This window comes from Centropristis striata, chromosome 21 (genome assembly GCF_030273125.1).
Source record: "Centropristis striata isolate RG_2023a ecotype Rhode Island chromosome 21, C.striata_1.0, whole genome shotgun sequence".
NCBI classification, from domain to species: Eukaryota; Metazoa; Chordata; class Actinopteri; order Perciformes; family Serranidae; genus Centropristis; species Centropristis striata.
In genome coordinates this window covers 23,463,343-23,486,992 of record NC_081537.1, presented here as the reverse complement: position 1 = coordinate 23,486,992, position 23,650 = coordinate 23,463,343, and the positions used below count along the sequence as shown (strand labels likewise).

Below are 23,650 nucleotides of genomic sequence, written 5' to 3'. Positions count from 1 at the left end.
TAATGGAATTATTTTGCCATAAGTCATTATTTCAAGAAAGTCTGTCATTACAGTGTCTTACAGGATCATTTTTTTCATTACATTGGCGTAAATGAACTCCTGTACAAATCTAATCCAAATATTAATGGTTGAAGTTAAAATTGTCTCAAACTGTCCTGTTTTCTCATCGTTCTCCCTGCAGCTTCTTCTAGGGAAACCCCTGTGTGGCGGTATCCCTTCGCGATGCGAAGATGGCGCCCCTGCTCCCTCCCCGAGGCACCGATGCGTTCCGCCGCTTCACCCATGAATCGCTGGCGGAGATCGAGAGGCTCAAGGAGGAAAGAGAAAAGGCCGCAAAAGTAGAGGCCCACGAGGGGGAAGAGCCAGAGGGCCCCAACGCTGATCTGGAGGCAGGCAAGAGTCTGCCCATGATCTTCGGAGACCCTCCTTCAGAGCTGCTCAACACACCTCTGGAGGACCTGGACCCCTTCTACAAAGCACAGCACGTCAGTCTGAGCACATCTGGCCCTCACACGGCAATGAAAAGCACGGCGGAAACACACACTTAGTGTTTAATGAGCTCAACTCGTCCCTACATAACCTTGAAATACGACAGGATGTATTACTTAACATAAATTTCAGCTGCATACAGTATCCCTTACGCACTGTACACCATTTCATTCGTGGCATGCATAAGTTACGCTTAAATGTTAAGGTATCATTTCAAGATTGTCATCGCAGAGTATTTATTGATATGCATGGAGTATTTCTAGGCTATTTTGCATTTATACATTTACAATCTCTGTGTGTTTTTTCTCCAGACATTCATTGTGATCAGCAAAGGAAACACAATCTTCAGGTTCAACGCTGAACCGGCTTGCTACATTCTGAGCCCCTTTAGTTTGGTTAGAAGAGGAGCCATCAAAATTCTCATACATTCATATCCTTTTTCATATTGTTGCCTATACTTTTGAATTAGTAAAAAAATAATCAAACACATTGTTTTTCTCTGGAGCTAAAGAAAAAGTCCCCTCTTTCTTAATTAGTCGACTAATTGGTTGTTTTGGTCTCAGTCGACTTAGATGTCTTTAGTTGATTAGTAATTCTTTATGACTTATTTCCAAGAAACGTTTTGACACGTCACAAGTAATCACAAGATTTAAAGTGGAGCTTTTGCGTGATTCTTTGAGGAGAAATTCAGTTTTACAGATCTGTCGATTAAATCAATGAATGGGTTTTTCAACAGTTATAGTGTAGTTGAATGTTGGATGAATAGCAGCAAGTAAAGACAAAGTTTATGGGCTGAGCCTCTTATGGGCATTTCAATTGTTCAGGAAACAATAGGTATAGTTTGGTTCACTTTAGTCATTATTGTATTTTGATTACCACTTATAAATAAAACAATTTGTATTGGGGAAAGTAAAAATGCACTTGGGGGATTCTTTCTTGAGCGGGTAAGTACAGGATTCAACACTGATGTTTTTTCTTCAATGTCCATGTTTGTTTCCTTAATCCTGAATTAAATTATTTAGCATGTTCATCATGATTACGATTCTATCGAATTGTGTATTCATGACGATGAGCAACCCACCAGCATGGAGTAAAACTGTTGAGTGAGTACTTCGTCATTGTAGTTTATTATTATTATTATTATTATTATTCCTTTGTTACATTTACTATGTATTCATACTAACGTGTGTTTCTTCTTAGGTATGTTTTTACTGGTATCTACACCTTTGAGGCAACCGTCAAAGTGTTGTCGAGAGGTTTCTGTGTTGGATCTTTTACATTCCTTCGAGATCCGTGGAATTGGCTGGATTTCATGGTGATCAGCATGGCGTAAGTGTCACTTTGTCATCATCAGACTGTTGTTCGAGTATTTAAAGATGTCACTATTCTTTTATTGACAGATTAATTGATTAATAGAGTTCACAATCAACAGATTAATGCATGACAAAATATAAATAATTGTGAGTTGCAGCCATAACCCGAAAAATCATCACATTCTCACATCTTGACATTGAATTTATACTTTTTAGAGCAAAACTGCAAATAATCATTAGATAATACATTGAGTCTTATCTGGCTTGGATTCATTGTTTCATATCTTTCCACAGATACATCACTGAGTTTGTTGACCTTGGCAACGTGTCAGCCCTCAGGACATTTCGTGTACTCCGAGCCCTTAAAACAATTACTGTGATTCCTGGTAATTTTAACAAAAATCTTATTTGAGTATTTTACCTTCTGTTTTTACTGTGTGTTATTCACTATATGAATAAGTGTGTGTGTGTGTGTGTGTGTGTGTGTGTGTGTGTGTGTGTAATTTAACCAGTGTTGGAAGAAGTATTCACATCCCTGACTTAATTAAAAGAACTAATACCACACTGAAATTACTCCACTACAAGTAAAAGTCCTGCATTCAAAACTTACTGAAGTAAAAGTACAAAAGTATCAGCATTATAAATGTTCTTAAAGTATCAGAAGTAAAAGTACTTGTTATACAGAATGAACCCACTCAGATTGTTTTATATATTCCAAATATATTATTGGATTGTTATTATTGATGCATTGATGTAAGCAGCGTTTTACTGCTGTCAACGTAGGGCTCATTTGAACTATTTAACATACTTTTATGTGGTTTCATTTTTCATTTTTTCTTTTTCATTTTTTTTTCAACATGTGTAATCACTTTAAATGTATCATGTTTTTCATGTTAAATCTCGACCTGAAAGGTAATTTAAGCTGTCAGCTAAATGTAGTGGAGAAAAAAGTACAATATTTGCCTCTAAAATGTAGTGAAGTAGAAGTATAAAGTTTCAAATGTGGAAATACTCAAGTAAAGTAAAAGTACCTCAAAATTGTACTTAAGTACTGTACTTGATTTAATGTATTTTGTTACATTCCACCATAGAATTTAACAAAGGAGACAGTATGACTTTGATCAACATAAAACTTAATCTTTGATATTGGTATAGGTTTTGTTGGGTAGCTGTCCTCAAAAGTCTATGAACCATTTATTGTATATGAACTGTTTTGATTCAATTATGATTTGTTGTTGCAGAGCTGTTTGATTTCCAGAGATACGCCACCAACATGTCACTTGTATTTTTTCAGGTTTGAAAACCATCGTGGCCGCTTTGATCCAGTCAGTGAAGAAGATGGTGGACGTCATGATTCTGACCGTCTTCGCCCTCGCTGTCTTCGCCCTTATTGGCCTTCAACTTTTCATGGGAAATCTGCGTCACAAATGTGTGCGATGGCCGATCGACACAAATGAAACTGCATTTGAGTTCTTTAACACCACCGACACATTTAACGACACCCTGTCCTTCAACAACACGTTGGACACCAACGGGACGGCGTATTCCAACAGTACCTTCAATTTCATTGAGTATATTGAAAACTCAGGTAAGTTTCACACATATTACATCTCTTACTTTGAGCTGATATTATCATGAGTGGAAAATATTTCACTGTCTTTCTAATTGTTTGCTTCTAGATAATCACTATTTTTTGGAAGGCAGCCCAGACGCTCTACTTTGTGGAAACAGCTCTGATGCTGGGTATGTTTTTATCAACATGGACACTACAATGATAATTTAATTGGTCTAATTGTGATTTGCAAGAGCTGGGAGATAGATTTTGGCATTGGTAACTTTAACTTTTAAGATAAGGTATAAACTGAAATTACCCAGTGGAACAAGTGGAATTGAAAACTTGTCCAGTCAAAGGTTACCAGCATTCAATCCATTTTGTAGATGTAGAAAATAAAAATAGTATTTGCATGATTTTACTCACGACTGGTCACTGCAAGCGTTCTTCAATTCAATGCATTATGTTACTGGTCCGCTAACACAGCAGCTACAACCTATACAGCCTCTGTTGTGGTTAAGGCGAACCCAGTTTGTTTGATGGCGTTGTCAGTTCAGCATATTCATGTAAAATGACATTAGATGAGGCGGAGTGGTGGTGGCATTTCATTCAACTGAATGAAGTAGGGAAGAACATCAAAGGAAGTAGTCTGTTGGTATCAGTATCACCTTATCATGCTACATCTTTATATATAGATAGATATGAAAATATCCGTATCAGGATGTAAGATCCTGGTTGTATCGCCAAACCCTAGCTACTGGTATTGTAATTTTTCATACATGATACCCAGCCCTACTGGGAGAGCAGCTGCAGCACACTGACTCGTCTTCTTTGTTGATAGAAAGTGCCCAGAAGGATACACGTGCATGAAGGCTGGGAGGAACCCCAACTTTGGCTACACCAGTTTTGACTCTTTTGGCTGGGCCTTCCTGGCCCTCTTCAGACTCATGACCCAGGACTACTGGGAGAACCTTTTCCAGCTGGTTGGCACTTCTTTCATTTACCGCAAACAGATTCATGACATCTAAACTTGGAACTTTGTCCTTAGTTCTCGTAGCTTCTTCTTTGCTCCAAACACAGATCCTGCGGGCGGCTGGTAAGACATACATGCTGTTCTTCGTCGTGATCATCTTTCTGGGCTCTTTCTACCTCATCAACCTCATCCTGGCTGTGGTAGCCATGGCTTATGATGAACAGAATCAGGCAACTCAGCGGGAAGCCATAGAGAAAGAGGAGGAGTTCCAGCGGCTACTCGAGCAACTCAAAGCTCAGGAACAGGTAACGGCTTACCGTATATTCACTGTGACACACACAGCTCTTCAAAAGTGTTTACTCTCCTGCCACAAAAAGCTTGCTTGGGTCCAGTCAGATAGCAGAGAGGACTGCCATTTCAATGGTCTTTCATGCTTTTAGAATGTAGAATGTCCTCTTTACCATTAAATCTTATTTTGTATGGAGAGTTGTTTTTCGTTGGAGAACAACACGCTGTATAACGGTTCAATCAGGCTGAGGACTGAAACAGGAGAAAGGGACAAAGATACCTCTGAGCAACAGTTCAATAAGAACTGGTTATTGGTATAGATTTTTGGACTATTGTAGTTTCGGAATAATGGGCCATCTGAACACTGGCTTGGTCCCAAGTTTCCGCAGGATTCTATCTTGTAATGCAACACTTAATAGAAGTTTTAATTATTTAATTCTTCTTTAGGGGCTCAAGATATAACTTCCTTGTTAAAATAGCTGCTATTGAAGGAAAGAATAATGATTTAATGATGTAAAAACATCATTAAATCAATTAAATAATATTGTTCATAGCTAAATTGAAGCGACTGTTGGACTGTATTTTATCTTTTGTATACTTTTACTTGTTTTACCACCTGTTTATATCTGTATGTTACTTCTCTTTATGCAAATACATGTACTACATTACTCTTTACAAAACAGTTTAATAATTTTGCACTAACTGTACACTTGTCTACCACAGATGTCTATTATTTTATTTAAAATGTTACCCCTATATTTTAAACTGCTGTGCCATTCTATGTCTTGGATTCTTATGTTTCTTTTCATACATATTTATTGAGCACTACTGGAGGGAGCCTGAGATCTGATATTTTCATTGCCGACTGCTTCTTTAACTTGAAGCCTTTTCTCTTATCTTTTTTTTTTAATCTAGGAGGCTCAAGCTCTTGGGAGCCGGATCACACTAACCAGTAAGAGGTCACTCAGTCATCACACCAAATCTGAGTTGACAGATGACGAACGAAGCCTTGGACATGACGAAATTGTCAAGGATTGTAACGGGAGAATCATCCCCCGTCTGTTAGTCAGAGCGCCAACTATGATCAAGGTAAACCCGTTGCACCCCGGTCACAGGTAATCTGATAAACGTTTGGTTTTCAGTTGCAACTGACAGATGTATCAACATATTTTACAGACTGTTGAAGACTCCGAACTCAGAGAGAAGTCAATAGGTTCTGTGTCCAGCATGCTGCATGTGGACGAACCTGGCCTGATGGAGAGGAGAGCCAGTGCTCTGTCTGTGCTCACTGCAGCTGCTATGGAAGGTACAGTGCCAATGGATGTAGAAACTGGGAGTGGGAATTGTCATACACAATTGATTAAACTAAAATAAGCAGACGACACAGCAGCGCGGCACCAAGTAAGCATCTACAAGTGTCAAGTTCCTCCAGTGAATGAAGAAATACACAAGGCTTAGTTGCCGGTTCTTAGAGGAAATGCTCTAATGTGAGCTCTAATTGCTTAGATTATCAAGCAGTTGTTAACATTATACACTAATTTTATCCAAAGCCAATACAGTAGCATTGTCTTGAGCTTGCCATGATCACATTGTATGCAGGAGAAATCCCTGTCAACATTCAGTGTCGCGCCCTCCTGGTGTTAAGCTTTGGCTATTTCAGCTCGACTATAACTTGGCACAGACATGAATTTTAATGTCACTCATCATTGCTCTGTGTTAGCTGTATCACTTAAAGATATTTAAAGCTGGGGTAGGGTAATATATATTCCATACTGACCTTTCAGCATATTGTTATTCAAGTAGTCTAAGAGAAAACCAGACTACTGCACTCTGACTTAAAGCTATAAAAAATCTAGTCTGTGACGGGAGACTTCAGCCAATCACAGGTCATTTCAGAGTATGCGCTCCTTTTGGCTGTTATACAATGCAAATGCATGTACTAGGCTTGCCATTAGTTGGTTTTACCGGTGTTACACCGTGTTCGGGCACACACTGATTAATTTACTTGGCTACCACCCCCATCCTTTTTTCTTTTTAATAGAAATAAAGGCCATTTGATTTTTCACATTTCAGTGCCAACATTCATCTAATAAAAAAGCTAAGCTTGCGATCAGTACTTAGTTGGAAGAGAGACATTACAAGTATAAGACAATTAAGATAATGAGAGTAGCAGGAGTCAGATTTCACTTGGCATGCGACGAGGGAGAGGAGAGTTGATGGACAAGACGATGGCAGAGCATTTAGTGAAGTTTCCTGAATAATACTAGGCTTAATAATGTTTTAATTCCATTACTTGATGAGAGACTTGATGTTCTCGGCAGTGAGACAGAAAAAAACCCAAATGCGTTTCTAAAATGAATGTTGTTTGAAGTGCTCAGTATGCCCAAGTAATTTCCAAATCTTGCAGGTTTTTCTTTTTCAGAAAACTTCCAACCCCAGCTTTACAGTGTTAATGAAACGGCAGTAGACTACCTAATTGTTTTTCTTTGTCTAGAGTTGGAGGAGGCTCAAAGACCATGTCCACCCCGCTGGTACAAATTTGCCGACATTTTCCTCAAGTGGGACTGCTTCCCACAATGGGTGCTCTTTAAAAAGTGGGTGCTTTTTGTGGTGATGGACCCCTTTGTTGACTTGGCCATCACCATCTGCATCGTTCTCAACACCCTGTTCATGGCCATGGAGCACTACCCCATGACGCCGGAGTTTGACAACATGCTCTCAGTGGGGAATCTGGTGAATATCTGCAACATTACCTTTTGAATTTCATCGCTGAATGGTTCTTACACCCAAGACTTGATTTTAAAAGAAATGCATGTCCCTTTAGGTTTTCACTGGGATCTTCACAGCAGAGATGTTCTTCAAGCTGATTGCCATGGATCCCTACTACTACTTTCAAGTTGGCTGGAACATTTTCGACAGCATCATTGTCACTCTCAGTCTGGTGGAGTTGGGGTTGGCAAATGTCCAAGGACTGTCTGTCCTCAGGTCCTTCCGTCTGGTGAGAAACAATCATATCTTTATCCATTTACAGATAAAAACTACACTATGATTCACTGTCTTTTCTTGTGTCTGTCCCGTGTTGGAGATAGCTTCGTGTTTTCAAACTAGCCAAGTCCTGGCCCACGCTCAACATGCTGATCAAGATTATTGGTAACTCAGTGGGCGCTTTAGGAAACCTGACTTTGGTGCTGGCCATCATCGTCTTCATCTTCGCCGTGGTGGGCATGCAGCTCTTCGGTAAGAGCTACAAGGAATGCGTGTGCAAGATTGCCGTAGACTGTGAGCTGCCACGCTGGCACATGAACGACTTCTTCCATTCATTCCTCATCGTGTTCCGCATCCTGTGTGGGGAGTGGATCGAGACCATGTGGGACTGCATGGAGGTGGCCGGACCTGGGATGTGTCTGGTAGTCTTCATGATGGTCATGGTCATTGGAAATCTTGTGGTGAGTGCAACAATTATTCACAAAGCATTGGACTGTGCAGCTGGGGCGTGTTGTTTGAGTAATCTTTATTTGGATTCCTGTTAGAGTCTCAAAGAGTTGTAAAGTTCCCTTAATTTTTCAAGGGAAGTTAACCTCAGGAATTTTTTAATGTTTCACAATTTAAAAACGTACCTATTAATAGAAAACTGATTTTGGGGGATTTAAAATACTTTTAATAATATTAGATCTTGTGCAAGCAGCAACCTCTTGGGCTGAAAAATTAAGCCAACATGAAAGGGCAAAAAAACTGCAGTTCCTTTAATGACCACTAGCTCCAAAAACAAGACAATACCCACGGTCAAAAAAGAGTTAGGCTAATTTCCCCATTCATGACAACTGTACAGAGGTTTTTTTTGTTGTTTTGCTGGTACCCCTAACCGATTGATGCCTTTTTTTTCAAGGACTGCTACTATCAGTCTGAATACAACCTGAAGCTAATATATGTGATGTAAGGAAAGAGAGAAGACTTTGATGTTGAACAGCTCAATTTCACTCTGATACAAGAATTGTTTCTCATTTTGCGATCATAGTTAATTGACATTTTATCTTGTGGCTATGTTGCCGGTATCTTTATAGTTGGTGCTGATATCAGTTTGCATTGAATCTGTCGCTTAACTACAAATGCAACTGTCGCTGCTGTGAAGCTGTAAATCTGACAAACTATTTTGAAAAATCGTTCTAAATCTAACAGTTATCTTATTGTAATGCCGGGAGATTTTGTGGCCTGCATGTCTCAGCAGTCTATTGTTAACCTCTCAGCTGTGAGCCATGCCAAGGACAGACAGACACAGCTGGGGAGAGAAAACTATATCCACCAGGGGGCATTGTAGTATCTCAAGTATTGTAGTATGACACACAAGGGGGATTAAAACATATATTTACATGTTTTTGGAGTTTTATATGTAGCTTAAGCACCTTAAACACAAATGTTAACAGATTTTCATATAGAATATATCACCGTGTATTTCAAACTATTGACTGACCTTCTTATATAGTGTCTGGGTGAATTGCAGGAAGAGTTTGAGATACTGAGGGAAGAATCCTGGAGGTCTGGAGCATGGAAATACTGTCCCTGACATTTTCTCTTGCCCTTACAGAACAAGGACGTAGGACAGATAATACAGATGATCGCTCTCAGACATCACTTCAGCATCGTATTTAATGACTAGAGCCAAAACCATTTCCTGTTAGGTTATTCATAGAAATGGAAAGGAAATGGCTCATCGTCAAGCTGACAAAAGTATGGCAATGGCCGCACTGTGCCAAAACTATCATGACTTTCGTGATGCAAACTATCTGCACTGACATAAAGGCAAATAGTATGCTTACACTCTTCAAAGTAGTGGAGGGGAGTGGGGGGTTCTATTTAAATCAAATGACTTGAGCCACCAAACAGTGGTTTTGACCTTGAGTATGTGCTAAGATCCGGCTCAAGTAAGCATGCTGCCACTAAAGGGAACAAACACAGACAGCTGAGCGAGCAGAGCTCAGGTGGCAGGAGGACTGGGTGTTAAGGAAAAGTCATTTGATAGCAGATTGAACTGTAATTGATGGAGAGATAAGCATATTGGGCCATCAGCGCCACAGCTTATAGAGAGGGTTTAACTTGCATGTTAAGGGACTTGTGCTGATCATTTTGGATCATTAAATTTTCTCTTTTCGGTGCTCCTTAATTCCCATGCTCTTATCTACATTCTTAATTGACTTTAGGTATCCGAAAAGAAAGAAAAAGCTACATTTTTTATGTTATTTTGTGGTATTTCAAGGACTCAGATAATAATTATTACACTGGTAACTAAGAATTTGATGAGAAGGCTGGCATCAAAGTCATATCTTGTTGTTAAATGTTTGTTAAATCTGAAGGTGCGACAAGGAGACACTTCACTTAGCTTAGCTTAAAGACTGGAAGCTTGGCCCTATCCAAACTGTTTCATTGGCTTCATCACTGTAGCTCATGTTTTGCAGAACAGAACCACAACATATAAATCAGGTCTCGGCTCTATATAAATACTGTGACCAAACCATTTATCTAGGGAGAAATGCACACAAAAACCATGCCTTTAAACGAGCTCAAAATACAAGTATGAACCTGAAAATAAGCATATGTCCCCCTTCAAACATGATATTACATGTTAATTGGAGATTTTAAACTATTTCCACTGCTGGCTGTAGCTTCTGATTCAACTGCTACACATGAGGGTTTTATTGGCACTTCTCATCTAACTCTGGGCAAGAAAGTGAAGAGGCATATTTCCAAAAATGTCAAGACTGAACTTCTCATGTCATCATGTTACTATGGCTGCAAATGAGTTCAAAAACAAGTTGGACATCACCTGAACCACTATGTCTGTTTCCACTCCTCCACTGTCGGGCTTGTGTTTGGTGCAGCTCATCTTTTCCCTTCAGCCATCTTTACTGATTCACAGCTCCCGCACTGGAATGAGGGAGATCAGCCCGCCGTGTAACCATGAGCTCCCGCTAAACCTGGGAAATGGGAACCGAGAATTGACTAACAGGTTTAGACACTAAAGATAGCGGCGTCTGCAACAGGAGGCAGATGACAAAATATTCATTGATGTGCCATCACAGGAACAATTTGATATGTGATGTGTAATTGAGCTAGTCTGGGATTTTGTGTTTAGTTCAGCATCAATGTCGGCATACGTTGACTCAGAGATTATTAAAATAATTATTTAACTTGCAAACCCAGGAGGGATTTCCCTTATTCTTTATTCTGATCAGAAAAAGGTTCTAATCATTTCTGTCTCGTTCCCTTGATTTCTTTGATTCACTATGTTTAAAATATCAGATTTACTGATCATTACCTTCACATTTCTTTCCTCAGGTGTTGAACCTCTTCCTGGCCTTGCTTCTCAGCTCGTTCAGTGGAGACAACCTCTCTGCGGGGGACGACGACGGTGAGATGAACAACCTCCAGATCGCCATCGGCCGGATCACACGAGGAATCGACTGGTTTAAAGCCTTCGTTGTTCGAACTGCCCTGCAGATTCTTGGCAGAAAACCCAAAGAGCCTGAGGAGGGCCCGACGGATGATGAAGACCTTAAATCGGAGGAAATTGAAATGAACCACTTGGACACTGGTCAGAATTTCAAAATGGCAGATGGGATACCTAATTGTTTGGTAGAAGGCCGGCCCTCTGGATTTATTGTGGATGGAGAGTTCAGTCTCAATGTGCCAATCGCTCAGGGAGAGTCAGACTTTGAAAACCTGGGTGAGGATGATGAGGATGAGGCTGATAATGCCGATAATGACTCAGAGATTTCAGATGAGAAAAATAACCAACATTACCCGGTAAGTACAGTAGATACTGTAAAATATACAGTCATGGAATACATGGAATATTATTATACCATTGTTTTCTTCAGTTTCTTGTTCATTTTAATGGCTGGTACAACTAAAGGTACATATAAAGATCACAACAAAATAGCTCATAAGAGTTTAATTTAAGAGCTGATATCTGGACATTTTTCATGGTTTTCTTGATAATGATTTTGGTTATTATCAAGAAAACCATGGAAAATGTCTAGATATCAGCTCTTAAATTAAACTCTCATGAGCTTTTTTTGTTGTTATCATTATATTTGTCCAAACAAATGTACCTTTAGTTTTACCAGGCATTAAAATGAACAAGAAACTGAAGAAAACAAGGGTGGTCTAATCATTTTTACGATGACTGTATTGATCCGCCTCATGTGCACTGGCAAAACATCTCGCACTAACAGCATCCTTATATATTTAAAAAAACATGTTATCACTTTTGCTTTACAGGAAAACGTCGAAGATGAACATAATATGCTGGGAAATGTCAAAGTGAGTAGACCCAAATGAACACAAGTTACCCTTCCTACCCACTCAATAATTATGGTCTTTACTTTATATTGTGTTCTGTTTAAAATAAATGGGACAGAGGGGGATAAAATGAATAATGTATATTTTGCATGACAGCTTTGTAACTGAGCTTTGATTGTAATTCTTGACTAGCTGATGGGTGCTTTGGATGATGGGGATTCTTCAGTGTGTAGCACAGTGGACTATCAACCACCTCAGCCTGAACCTGAAGAAGTAGAAGAAGAAGAGCTGGATCCCATAGACCCAGAGAACTGCTTCACTGACAGTATGAAGAACCAACATAAAACAGGATCATTTAGCCACAGACTGTAAATGTTTCCTCTCACAGACACTGAACCTTTGATTTTCCTCCCCGCTCAGATTGTGTGAAGCGCTGGCCGTGTCTGACAGTAGACATCACCGAAGGTAAAGGCAAGAAATGGTGGAACCTCCGCAGGGCTTGCTTCACTATTGTGGAGCATGACTGGTTTGAAACCTTCATAATCTTTATGATCCTCCTCAGCAGCGGAGCTCTGGTGAGTCATGCTGTCATCAGTGCGGCAAATTTAGAAATGTTGACTGTTTTATGATAGTGTTAAGATACTGTATTACTCTCAGGACATGATTCTAGGTATCTTATATCTTCCCTTGGCAGGCATTTGAAGACATCCACATAGAAAGACGCCGAACCATCAAAATTATTCTGGAGTATGCTGACAAAGTTTTCACCTACATCTTCATTATCGAGATGCTCCTGAAATGGACCGCATACGGCTTCAAGACCTACTTCACCAATGCTTGGTGTTGGTTAGACTTTTTCATCGTAGATGTAAGTTTTGGCATCTTATTTTAAAACTGAACTATATGTGGTACTTTTATGACAAAATGGGTACAAACGTGTTTTGTGTGAGATAAAGTCTGTGGTAACACTTGAATAGGAAATGATTTGGTTCTTCCACAGATTTCCCTCATTAGTTTAGGTGCCAACTGGATGGGATACTCTGAACTTGGACCAATCAAATCTCTCAGGACTCTCAGGGCGCTAAGGCCTCTTCGAGCGCTGTCAAGATTTGAAGGGATGAGGGTATGCTTCTGTCTGTGCGACCTAGTTTGAGCAATGAGCATGGCTAACCAGTGGTGGAAAAGTAACCAAGTAATTTACTCTCTTTAAGTGTTGTTCTTAAGTGCAATTCAAATGTACTTATTTATACAGCTACACCACTACATTTTAGAGGGAAATAGTGTTATTTTGTACACAAATACACAATTATTAGTCAGCCAAGAGCGCTTTAACTGCAGAACGAGTACTTTTACTCTTAATAATAACAATAATAAATGTTATTTGGAGGCGCCTTTCTTGGCACTCAAGGACACCGTACAAAAGGATACAAAAGAAACAGCAATAAAATACACAGAATTAATAACAATACAATACAATAGATATATTGTATCTGTATATTACATCTTGATATGTTGAGTACATCTTGCTGATAATATTTTAGGACTTTTAGTCACAGTCCCTTAATATCTTCATTCATTGTATCTGGTTGCACCTAAAGCGATAAGCGGATGTCACTATCACTTGTTTTTTTAGATTACACATTTTCTTCTTTGTTTGTTCGGCAATAGTAAATGTTTACTCATAACGCTAGCAGAGACTGGAAAAAAATGTATGCTTCTTCACAAACAAACGAGTTGAAGAGCAAGGAAACAGCATCTCAGCTATATCCATTTGTGTTTTTTACCCAAGAATGTCACCACAGACACCCTGTTTGTAAAGCAAATGCAAAGATTGTCATCAGCTAGCCATAGTGACTTAAAATAAGTTTATTTAAATTAGTATTTTTGTATTGATGTAACGGTACTTTTACTTGAGTAAAAATTCTGAACACTTCTTACACCACCGCTACTAACATTGCTTTAGAAGTTGCGAAAGATATGATGTTTAATGCATTAATATACTAATGGGACTGGCTTTCCTCTACATGTGTGTTGAATGCTTGCTTACACTGTGATGCCGTACCAGAGCTGACTGAGGTAAGAGTACGAGTAGAACTTTAACAAGCTTGTTGCTCACTCTCACAAACAAAATAAATGAGGGAATGTTTCTATACATTTCTTTTTAATCCCTTGAATATAATAAAGCCTTTTTTTGGGCAGGTGGTGGTGAACGCTCTTGTTGGAGCGATTCCGTCCATCTTCAATGTGCTGCTGGTATGTCTGATATTCTGGCTCATCTTCAGCATCATGGGAGTTAACCTGTTTGCGGGAAAGTTCTACCGTTGCATCAACACGACCTCGGAGGAGCTTTTCCCAATGTCGGAGGTTAACAACAGGAGTGACTGCATGGCGGTCAAAGAGGCCACACAGGAGGCCCGCTGGGTCAACGTCAAGGTCAACTATGACAATGTGGGACAAGGCTACCTCTCTCTGCTTCAAGTGGTGAGGAGTACTGTGACACTACTATAAACTCAGAAATAAAACTGTTGCAAAAGTTGTTGCTGACAGATCTTCAAACAATGCTCTGTATTTTCAGTCAACTTTTAAAGGCTGGATGGACATCATGTACGCTGCTGTTGACTCAAGAGAGGTAGTTATTACTTAGTTATTTCTTGAGACATTATATTTGATTTTTTTTTTTTTACTTTCCAAGTTGTTGTTCCAACTTGAAGGAATGGTCACATGAATTTTCCCAGTTGGGAACTATTATTTCTGATTACTCTGGCCGCTCACAAACAAACCAAACCGAAAACACATAAGTCGTCAAGATAACACAAATTGTCTTTTCTAAAATTGTTGATACAACTAGAAGAATGGAGGAATTACTTAAAAAGAAATCCCAAATAACTTTTTAATAAGTCTACTATTTTGGCTAGGATAGTGTGACAGTTTGTGTGTATGTTTTTATTTGGATGGGAAAAAAATATTTGGATGAAGTTCAAATATTCTCCCTTCCGTTACTAGAACCCCCCTGCACTTTAAGATAATTGAATATATGTAATATATATGTGACAGATGGTGACGGTGAAATGAGTCCAATCTCTGGATCAACAACTGGCCTTCCTGACTAGTATCATATTCCAGTAACCTTTTTATTCTGTGTCTTCCCCACTCTGTCTTAAAGCCATCTTTCTTAAATAATATTGTAGTAAATTAAATGCTTTATTCCTTTTTAGGTAGAGGAGCAACCTTCTTATGAGATCAACCTCTATATGTACATATACTTTGTCATCTTCATCATCTTCGGGTCTTTCTTCACACTCAACCTCTTTATTGGTGTCATTATTGACAATTTTAACCAACAAAAGAAAAAGATAAGTATCACACTTTTTGTTTGTAGTCTGCAACAACACAATAGCGTGTTTAGCATTCTTGTTGTCTTCTTATTTAAATACCTATAATAATGTTTCTATCATGTTGTGTCTGCAATTTGGAGATAAAGACATCTTTATGACTGAAGAACAAAAAAAGTACTATGAAGCCATGAAGAAACTTGGCTCCAAGAAGCCACAGAAGCCAATTCCACGTCCAACGGTATGTCATACATTGAATTTTAACCATATGTGTTGGGGGAAACTATTGTTTAAATGTTGTAAAGTATAAAAGAGGTAACCCAAAGTAATTACACATAATGCCCGGCATGCATGCTATGTCATCAGTGACCCCTGTGGTGAACTTTTCCGCACACTGCTGGGGTGAGCAGACCAAATGACCCTATCGGAATTGTGTTTCCTCCTTTGACCTGCAGAACCTAATCCAGGGCATGGTGTTTGACTTCATCAGTCAGCAGTTCTTTGACATCTTCATCATGGTGCTCATCTGCCTCAACATGGTGACCATGATGGTAGAGACGGACAACCAAAGCCCAGAAAAAGAGGATTTCCTCTTCAAAGTAAACGTGGCTTTCATTATCGTCTTCACTGGCGAGTGTGTGTTGAAGCTCTTTGCCCTGCGACAGTACTTCTTCACCAACGGATGGAACGTGTTTGATTTTGTTGTGGTCATCTTGTCCATAGCTGGTGGGTGAATTACATTACTTATGCCCTGTCTACATGTATACACTGATATTCTTCTTTAAGCTTTGGCCTCTAGTACATACACAAATTGAGTTTTAGCTCACTAAAGGTCACTGCAGGTTTCTCAAAACTCCGGTTACTGTGTATCTGTGTGGACATGTAAAACAATTACGTCATCTTCTCAATTTGTGTAAACCCATAGTGCTCCAGGAATGAGTCCTAAAACAAGTTTTTTTTTTTGTTCTTTACGGTTGTCTCAAGGTCAATGTTTTATTTTTTTATCTCCACTGTCTGATCCAACGGGCATTTGGAGTCGTTTTCGTCTAGTGTCTAGACAAAGAGTCTAGTCTGGACAGAGATTTTTCATAAACACAACAGAACAGACAGATTTTTTTCTCAACAAAAGGTAAAAATATCAGTTTAAGTGTGTAGACAGGGCCTTAGAATCTGCAAATTGCTATTCAAACAGATAATATATGTTCATATATTGTCTCCTTTTATTTCTAGGTACAATGCTCTCTGACATAATTGAGAAGTACTTTGTTTCGCCCACTTTGTTCAGAGTGATCAGACTGGCCAGAATAGGCAGGATTCTGCGTCTTATTAAAGGAGCGAAGGGCATTCGGACACTTCTCTTCGCCCTAATGATGTCACTTCCTGCTCTATTCAACATTGGCCTCCTACTCTTCCTTATTATGTTCATTTTCTCCATATTTGGCATGTCAAACTTTGCCTATGTCAAAAAGGGGGCTGGAATTGATGACATATTTAATTTTGAGACATTTGGTGGCAGCATTATCTGCTTGTTTGAGATTACAACGTCAGCCGGCTGGGATGGACTTTTACTCCCGATGCTGAACAAAGAGTACCCAGACTGTGATCCAGACATCGAGAACCCCGGCACGGATGTAAGGGGTAACTGTGGCAACCCGCTCATGAGCATGACATTCTTCTGCAGCTACATCATCATCTCGTTCTTAGTGGTGGTCAACATGTACATCGCCATCATCTTGGAGAACTTCAACGTGGCGCAGGAGGAGAGTGGTGATGCACTCTGTGAGGAAGACTTTGAGATGTTCAACGAGACTTGGGAGAAGTTTGACTTAGATGGAACAATGTTCATTGAGTACGAGCGGCTCTCAGATTTTTGTGACGCCTTGCAGCTACCGCTGAGAGTTGCCAAGCCTAATCGAATGCGGCTGATTGAAATGGATCTACCTCTGGTTATTGGGGACAGGATCCACTGCCTGGACGTCTTGTTGGCCGTCACACAGATGGTCTTGGGAGACACGGTGGAGATGGCAGCAATGCGAGTGAGCATTGAGGCCAAATTCATCCTGAGTAACCCCACCTCAGACTCCTATGCACCCATTACCACAACAATGCGCCACAAAGAAGAGCACATGGCTTCTGTAATAATTCAGAGGGCGTACCGCCTGCACCTGCTGAAACGCTGCATACGCCACGCCGCTTTTATGCACCGATGTAAGAGGGTGGGTAGAAATTTTGAAGGTGAGGATCCTCCAGAGAAAGAGGGCATGCTTGCACGAAGGATGGGAGTGCTCTATGGGAGCAACGTGCACCTTGCAGAGGAGATGGAGCAGGCTGATTTAGAAACACTAGCAAGCCAACAGCCTCCAAACCCTGAGACACTGTCACATCAGTCAGAGGCCGAGAGTGGTCCGGACACCCCCGAGCCAAATATAATTGTTGTACCTGTAGAAATTACTAATGAGGTTTTACTACATTCTGCCCCTAACCCACACCTCTTTACCCTACATAATCTGAGAGAGACGATTGTATAACAAACAGCAGAAGACTTATTATCGTCTCCCCCTGTTGTTTTTCACCAGTCAAGAAAGTAATGTTAGTAGTTGAAGTTTCCACATTAGATGAGGAAGATAACAAAGTGGTAATGCATATTTAAACTGCATTTTTCATCATTAAACTTAAAGGGAAAATTTGACACATTTTATGTGGATCAGTGCTGATGATAAACAGTCATTTGAAGCAAAAAAAAATCCTCAGTACCTGCTCAACTGACCAATAATATAACCACTATGAAAAAGTACCTCATAAAATCTGTACTATCCCTTAAACTTGATATGGCTATAACCAGAAAACCAAACTATGAGCCCTTAGTTTTTAACCAAAAAAACAACTTGCACAACACATGGAAAACAAGTATGATCCATTATAGGTTTTTATGCTGTGAATGTCATAGACATTTGGTACACATTAAAAAGGAACAAGATGCACAGTCCTTTTTACTTCCTCTGATAAATACAGTACTATTATCCAACTCTACAGAGCAATATTTGAAAACTAAATTAATGTGCAGGTGGGAGACACTCCTTTTTTTCATTTTTGAAAAATTTAAAACTGAGGAAAATTATATTCCTGCCTACTTTATGTTACCTTTATGTGGAATCTCCTCAATGCAAATTCTTTCAATTACACACTAAACAATTTTCTGTGAAGTTAGTTTTGTCAAATTAACTTTAAAATATGGTTTATCTTAGTCAAATGTCTACCAGAGAAACCCTGATCTCTGTTATTCTTTATTAGTTCACAATAACATGAGCCAGCTAATGCAGTTAACATCTGAAGGCCCAGTTTATATTGCACTATTTATATCCCTTCCAGGTCAAGTTAGAGCGGTTGACTGTGTAAGAGTGAGAGACCTTCCTGTTTTCTAAGATGATTTCATCACTGATATATGCATGTCTTATAAATGTTTTGTCTATTTTTTTCGGCACCCTGAGATTGCTCTCAAAACTCACTTTTTTTTCTCAGCACACTGTTCATTTAACATCATTCTAGCAGTAATATAAGTACATTTTAAATCAAGTTTTGCCTCAGGTTGCATCAACTTTATCTTTTGACTTGATCTTAAATTCTGAAACACAGCGGAGTGTTGGTTTAGTTAAATACACGTCTCTGAAGTCCAATATGTAGAAATTAACTTATTTACAAAAAAAATCTTTATGTGCAGTGGCTCTAGTCATCTCAAGTCTGTCCTTGTGTGAAGAGGCTGCTTCACTTGCTGTTGTGTAAGTCTTAAGTGAATTTAAAACGTCTTACTCTGAATATATACACATGAACAACAGAAGCACTTTTACAGTTTTCTACTTTGTTTTTTACAATAGAGTGTAGAGGGTGGTCTGTTCTCTTGTTTATGTGTTCAGCACTGTTTTAACATCAACCCTGGGGGATTAAAAAAAAATCGTTTCCTCTATGAGGGGTCTCTTTGTCTTATCCTGCTGTTGCAGCACAGCAGTTGTTCTGTAATGTGACACGCTGCTGCACCACTTAGCCACAGTGTCCTCTGTTGATACAGTCAAATTTACAAGACAGTGTCCTCCTTTTGTTTACATTTCTTTACAATGGAGGGAGAGCTTTTACTGGTACACCCACAGTCAGTGTTGCCTGTATATACATTGTTTTTCTTTCTTCTTTCTGTATTGTACATTTATATCATTTTGTTATTGTAAAAATTGTAACTATATTGCGAGAATAAAAAACTTCTTGTAGGGAAAAGTAGGCTAAGAGTTTATGTTGCTGGCTGTACTGTGTGAAAATACACTGGTACACTGAGGCCCTCTGGTGGTTGTACAGTGACACTATTAAGTCCCAGTTCTGTCACGTTTTATTTCTAGACTCTTAGTTGGACTTCTATTCATAACTTTAAAACAACCTCAAGTGTTCTTTTTCTCTATTTGTACAGCGCATGTTTTGTGTTAAAAACCAAATTCATGTTAAGAAATTGTGGGGAACTGTTATCATATAATAATACAGCTTTAGACTAATTCACATTTGGCTCAGTGAGTATCTACAGCTGGTAGATCATAGATATATTGGCATCTATCAGTATTTGCATATATGTTGTCCGATATGCACTGATCTGAAAACTTTTTTTTACAGAACATAAAATGCAAAAAACAATGCTTGGGTGATTAAGAAATTGTGTCATCAGGTAGTTTGTCCAGCTGAGGACTAGAAAAGTGAAAAGTGACAGCTAACAGGCAACAAGGTGTGAGACTTCTACACCCCTAATATCAACTATAAGCTACATACATTTGTCATCTTTTCATTTTCAGAATTTAATTTTTTCCTCTTAAATAGAACTGCTAATTTCTGCATTGCAAAGTAGCTTGCTGGCTCAGTCGCTATTTTTTTTATGTGAGTGTTGGCAGATGAAAATAGGCACTGCCTCTTACAAGAAATAAAGAAGTGGGATGATTTATTTGCATATCTTTGTGGTTGCATGCTTTGCCTTGCCCTTTGCTGACTGAAGTTACTTAAGAATGATGTGTTGGTACTTTCAGTTGTGGCTGCCTGGCAGAGTAGTGCTGTTTTATTTATCCTTGTGACTATTTTCCTCGGGTGATGTCCAGTACTTTTACGATCACTTCCGATTGTTTTCTGTGAAACATCAGAAGACAGTGAAACATCTTGGTTCTTAAAATATCTTGTTTCGTGCAACAATCTATGACCAAAAGATAATTTATGTACTATAATGTAAGATCAGGAAAACTGCAGTTTGAGAAGATGGAACAATAATTTGTCATTTCATCTTGAAAATTGTAATTTTTATTAAAATAAGTGCTGATTAGTTATCGGCCAATTCACTAATTGATTTATCAACTAATCAAAATTGAAGCACTATAACTGATAGCTTCCACTTCTGACTTCTACATTTGTTTGAAATCCTTTTTGGGCAGCTGCTGTTGCTTATAAAAATGCCTGAAATTTAAAAAATGACTAACTTTCTGAGTCACCTCTCATTAAAATTATGTTCAGAGGGAGGCACAGTATTTCCTGTCAGGGTTACAGGGTTGCTGGAGGCAGCAGTAGACCTCCTGCTCACACACTGAAATCTGCCTGAACTCCATACAGAAGTTAAAAACTAAGTGGGTGCTGTAAAATGCATATTTGCTCAGGAAATTGAGGAAATGTGATCAGCTTGGCAGACCTGAAAATGTCACTCTTGACTGCATGTGGATGTGTGCATAACTAAGCTATGAGGGTTCACTTACTAGCAGCTCTGGGTGCATGCCGATGTTTTGCAGGTATTGTGTTTACTGTGTTCACTGTTAGTATGCATACATTTGTTAATTTTGCACAGAGCAAAGTACAGCTGAGACTGATGAAAATGTCATTGGTTGATGGCCAAGTACTAGCAAAAAGCAATAAAATGAAACTTAGTTAAAAAATAACATAGAATGGTCAAAGGGCCTTGACAGTTGCCACCCATTACTGTCACTGAAAAAAAATAAAATAAATAAAAATAAAAACAGTAATACATTTTTAAAAAATGTAATCTTTGGGGCCCATGTTTATCAAAATGTTGGCTAACCATGCATAATTAATCTACTGGTACCCATTAATATAGACAACATTATTCTATCTTTGTGTGTGTGTATGTATGTATGTATGTATGTATGTGTATATATCTATGGTATATATATATATATATATATATATATATATAAGGGCTGGGACTCGATTAAAAAAAGTAATCTGATTAATTAGAGGCTTTGTAATTAATTAATCAAAATTAATCGCATTTTAATCGCATATAAATATTTGATTTACCGAAATGAGCCTTGATTTGCATTACTTGCGATAAGCTAACAGCTGCTCAAGCTTAAAGATAAGACTTACCCAGTTTAGATCCATGTATGAAGGTCGAAACCGTTTTTTTCTGAAGCAACAGTTCTACACCGTTAGCTCAAATGGTTAGCCACAAATGTTAAAGTACCTAAATGCACCTTTCCGTCCTTTCGTTTTCATTTTAAGAAGCTATAAATGTAGCCACACTCAAGTATCACCTTTGGATAATCTACTGGTACCCATTAAATATAGACAACATTATTCTATCTTTGTGTGTGTGTGTGTGTGTGTATGTATGTATGTATGTATATATATATATATATATATATATATATTAGGGCTGGGACTCGATTAAAAAAAGTAATCTGATTAATTAGAGGCTTTGTAATTAATTAATCGAAATTAATCACATTTTAATCGCATATAAATATTTGACCTGAGAACAGTGAGAAGTATTTTTTTTCATATGGATTTTTAGTATACTGTTGAATACCACATTAGCGTCCACGCTAGCTGCTATATGTTTTGCATTGAGGTGATACTTGAGGCTTGTTGTGCTGCGGTGATATGCGAATTCCTTGTTGCATAGCAACACAACCATGCTCTTATCGACGCTTCCATCCGTTCGGTTTTTGTAACAAAATTTCCCATCCACAGGGCCAACCGAAGTGGTCTCATTAGCTTCTTCCTTCATGTTCACCGTGGTTTGTTGTTGTCTGAACTCATGAATGCTAGTTGGTGCTCCAGTATCTTTGGTCCGACTGAAACTCATCCAGTGAGAAACGTTCCGCGGTGCAAAAATAAGTGTGATTAAAATGCGTCAATTTTTTTAACGCGTTAATTTTTGTGTAATTAATTAATCTTAATTAAAGTCCCCCGGCCCTAATATATATATATATATATATATATATATATATATATTTTTTTTTTTTTTTTTTTTTTTTCTCTTTTTTTTTTTTCTCCTTGCTTTCTTGTTCATTTAATGCCTGGTACAACTAAAGGTACATTTGTTTGGACAAATATAATGAAAACAACAAAATAGCTCATGATAGTTTAATTTAACAGCTGATATCTAGACATTTTCCATGTTTTTTTTATAATGATTTTGGTTATTATCAAGGAAACCATTGAAAATGGCTCCATGACTTTTTTTCCATGACTGTATTTATACACACACTTAATTTTGTGTTTTGAATCATATTCACTGAGAAGTATTTTGTGTTACTTTAGCAGTTCTTTTTGACACATACCAAAACAATTGATGAATTGCACTTACCCTCCTCCAAAAAGTGTCCGACTTGCTGCTGATAAGGACACACTCCCAGTCCCTGCATGTCTTCACCTCCCCTCCTGTGATAAACAGGAGACGAATCAAAGCGTGAGATGATTCTCTCTTAAAAGAAAATCAGAAAAATCCCACTGAGTCAGGCAGCCTCTCAGGTTTACCCTGAAGTAACATTATCATCATTTGTTCTCCCCTTTTTGTCCAAAACAATCTTCCTTTTGTATGGAGGATAGACGTTTTTAGGTTGAATGCACACACATGCAGAGACAAAACAATATCCCAACCCATTTACTGCTTGTTTAGTTTTTAATATACATTTTACATTGTTAAATCACATATTACAGTATCTACATTCTAAGCCCAACTACAACCTAACTGCTACAACTAAACAAACCATAGACAGTGACAGAAATCACTATAAACACAACTGCCCTGACTCCTGGCCAAATTAAAAACTTAATAGCAAAATACATGAAATCATGTTGCAAGACACCTCCAATTCATATTCGGAATAATCAAATTAGCAAACTTATTAAAAAAAAAACGTTTTGTGTGTACACTGTAACTGCGATATTGTATCCATCTTTCCATTTTGCATGCACACTGACTTATCCATAAATGAGATAGTATTATTTTATCTTTTAACATTGTTCGATGAGACACGTCAGGATAGACATAAACTCTATCTACATATCTACATATCTTCCTGATTTAACACTATTTTATGAAGGCAGAAATCTTGCATGGCTGCTTCTTTTACATCATTTAACATGTAGCAACATT

The 23,650-nt window shown here is 38.4% G+C and overlaps 1 protein-coding gene across 1 annotated transcript; it reads left to right on the top strand.

The window, feature by feature from the left end:
• The first annotated feature begins 218 nt into the window (after nt 1-218).
• scn4aa (sodium channel, voltage-gated, type IV, alpha, a) lies at nt 219-19,069 on the top strand. Its single transcript, XM_059324610.1, has 26 exons — nt 219-485; nt 801-919; nt 1,503-1,592; nt 1,690-1,818; nt 2,097-2,188; nt 3,097-3,390; nt 3,482-3,545; nt 4,196-4,337; nt 4,435-4,632; nt 5,531-5,704; nt 5,792-5,921; nt 7,110-7,348; nt 7,440-7,613; nt 7,705-8,061; nt 10,946-11,413; nt 11,891-11,932; nt 12,104-12,236; nt 12,332-12,486; nt 12,606-12,779; nt 12,912-13,034; nt 14,111-14,392; nt 14,487-14,540; nt 15,127-15,264; nt 15,380-15,484; nt 15,699-15,969; nt 16,474-19,069. Exons 1-26 carry the CDS (start codon nt 231-233, stop codon nt 17,769-17,771), a joined length of 5,700 nt encoding a protein of 1,899 aa, XP_059180593.1. The 5' UTR covers nt 219-230; the 3' UTR covers nt 17,772-19,069.
• Nucleotides 19,070-23,650: the final 4,581 nt, after the last annotated feature.